The following is a 2,947-nucleotide window of genomic DNA, read 5'->3' as shown; positions in this document are numbered from 1 at the left end:
ATAAACAATCTGAAATCTAAAACCAAATTATTTTAAGCAAAAAGTTAAAAAATAAACATCATCTAAATCTCTCTATTTTACAAAATACACCTACTTTCTTGCTCTTCTTTATTTCATGTTTTTATTTTTATCCTTTGTATTTTTCTTCTTTTACCTTTTATGAAAAAATATTTCTCAAATTATTAGTTTTTTAAATAAATATTAAAAAATTTAGTCAAAAAATAATAATAATATTTTATAAGCTTTATCAATGAATTATAATATTCTAAATGAATATTAAATTATATGAATGAATAATTATTTCTAAATGAATGATATAATTATAAATAGTAGTATTAACAATAAAAACATAAATTGTGTATTTTTTATATTTTAATAGAAATTATAAAATATGGTTTTCATAAAGCCATAATTTAAATTTTTAAATACTAATAATAATAATAATATTTTAGAAAATGAGAATAATTAATAATAATTTGTTAAAATGAATTATAAAAACAAGTGTAATTTATTTTTGTAAATATATACATAAATCAAGGTTTTCCACACATATTTATTCTTTAAGCCATGAAATACTATTATACTAGTTTGATCCAAAATGACACTTCTAACATGAGAAGCCAAGCAAGTTCCTGTTTAAAGGGTACCTAAAAATGATTACTTTGAAAAAAAAAAGTACATGGACATGTGTTTTTTTTTTCTTTTTTCTTTATGACATTTAAATCATTTTAAATGCTAGCTGTGAATATGGGAGTGCATGAAATATGAACAGAAGTCAGTGGAAGAATATTTTTTTAATAACAAAATAAATGAAGCTAAATGGCAGGCCAACTCAAATCATGGGAGTTCTTAGGGGGTAGAGAAAGAGGGTCTAGTTTTGAGGACTCCAGACTCAAAGGAAGGGCATCATCATCTTCATAGGGGACCCTACAAATTGATTTGAAATCCATGTGAAATTCATGGGGTTGGGTGAACCTAAAATTTGAGGCCTGCCATTAATTCAGCCATTCAGCCATCAGCCATTCTTTATTTAAGTCCAAATTGCATCACTCAGACTCATGAAACATTGAAAAATAGTGGGGCATCAATGAATGGTCATGTATTGATATTAGAATACACCAAATACCCTAACAAATTGTTGTCAAACCCATGCATTATTCTTCAAATATTGCCCTTATATTGTGGGGGCCCCCTTTGTGTCTAGGCCCCATGTCCTTTCTTTCTTTCTATCTTTCCATTTTTATTTTCTTTTCTTTTTATTGTGATTGATTTACGAGGGCTCATAAAAGGCCTACCCCTCTATGTTTTTTTTTTGTGCCACCACTCAGACACTCCCTCTTTTAGGCATACACCAACAAGCCTAGCAATCTCTCTATCATGGAAAAGCTCAACATAGAGAGTGATGCTCAAGACAATTTCAATATTCTTTCTTCCTCAACCTCCACTTCCTCTTCACCTTCTTTCCCCTCCTCCTCCTCCTCCTCCTCCTCATCATCAGCCTCATCGTCCTCTTCCAATGAATTGGTTCCCTTTCCGGGAGGGAATTCAGAGGATGACATGCCGAGACAAGGTGGGAGAAAAGTACAAGGAATGAAAAATGGGAATGAGAGTAGGAAGAGGCAGAAGACGGAGAATGATGGGAAGCAGCATCCGACGTATCGAGGAGTACGAATGCGAAATTGGGGCAAATGGGTGTCGGAGATCCGGGAGCCCAAGAAGAAGTCTAGGATTTGGCTAGGGACGTATCCTACGGCGGAAATGGCAGCTCGGGCACACGATGTGGCGGCGCTCGCCATCAAGGGTAGCTCTCCCCACCTCAATTTCCCTGAATTGGCGCACGCGCTTCCCCGCCCCGCCTCTACCTCCCCTAAGGACATCCAAGCCGCGGCGGCGGAGGCGGCCAACACCACATTCTCGCAGCCTGATGAGACGGAAGTTGAAGCTGAGCACCCCGTGTCATCGGAAAACACGCTGGAGTCATCAAATTCAACGTCAGTAGACAACGATGACGCGTTTTTTGACCTCCCTGATATAGTGATGGATGTCATGGACCTTACCGGAGATAGCTTTTGCTACTACTACTATCCGTTATGGCAGCCGGCCGGAGGGGCTGATAACATATTCCGGCCGGTGGAGGAGCCATTTTTATGGGAGTAGTAGTATCTACCTATCTATCTATCTATCAACTGGACTATGTTTCCATGGCCATCACATTGATGGGAACTGCGTGTCACTGCCTTCTCCATACACCCAAAGAGGAAGAAGAAAAGCCCAACAGATAAGTTGAGAATTAAAATCATCATCAGAAAGTAGAAGGGTTGGTTGTGCTGTTTCTACTTTGGTTCATATTGGATATGCCTCCATTGAAAGAGGGTGGTTGCAATTCTCTTTTTCTTTTCTAACATGCACCCTTAATATCACAAAGGGGGCCTAATTAACCTTTGGGTCCTCCATGATATACGACCACAATATGTGTGAAAAATAAATTCTCTGTGTATATGATGAGTGTAATAATGTGGATTCTGATGATCTAGCTAGCTCGTAGTACTCCAAGTTGGGTGTCTTTTTTCTTTTTCTTTTTAATTTTTTAACATTATTAGCTAGGGTTTTGTTATTAGGGTTTTAAATTTTAATGCTATTGACTCTGATGTTAGTTGTTACCCACATTTCTATTTTGGGCTACCCGTTTGGTGAAACTTTAATGCAATTGACTCTTAACTTAATGCTTTCCCATTTCCTATATATCTACAGAGCCTTCACACCGTTTGCTCCAGTGGAGATGAATGCTTCATACAAGAGTGACGTCATGACAACCTCTTTCTTCTTTTGGTGGCACTATTAAACTGCAAAGGCAATGAGCCATGAGCCATGAGCCATGAGCCATGAGCCATGTGTAAGATGATCTTGGTAGAATATTTCTGGCTGCATCACATCATGATTAACCAAA

The 2,947-nt window shown here is 37.1% G+C and overlaps 1 protein-coding gene across 1 annotated transcript; it reads left to right on the top strand.

Annotated features, from left to right (window-relative positions):
• The first annotated feature begins 1,287 nt into the window (after nt 1–1,287).
• LOC117931833 (ethylene-responsive transcription factor ERF038-like) lies at nt 1,288–2,723 on the top strand. Its single transcript, XM_034852905.1, has one exon. It carries the CDS (start codon nt 1,378–1,380, stop codon nt 2,155–2,157), a length of 780 nt encoding a protein of 259 aa, XP_034708796.1. The 5' UTR covers nt 1,288–1,377; the 3' UTR covers nt 2,158–2,723.
• Nucleotides 2,724–2,947: the final 224 nt, after the last annotated feature.

This window comes from Vitis riparia, chromosome 15, assembly GCF_004353265.1.
Source record: "Vitis riparia cultivar Riparia Gloire de Montpellier isolate 1030 chromosome 15, EGFV_Vit.rip_1.0, whole genome shotgun sequence".
Classification (NCBI taxonomy): Eukaryota; Viridiplantae; Streptophyta; class Magnoliopsida; order Vitales; family Vitaceae; genus Vitis; species Vitis riparia.
This window is presented reverse-complemented; position numbering and strand designations above follow the sequence as displayed.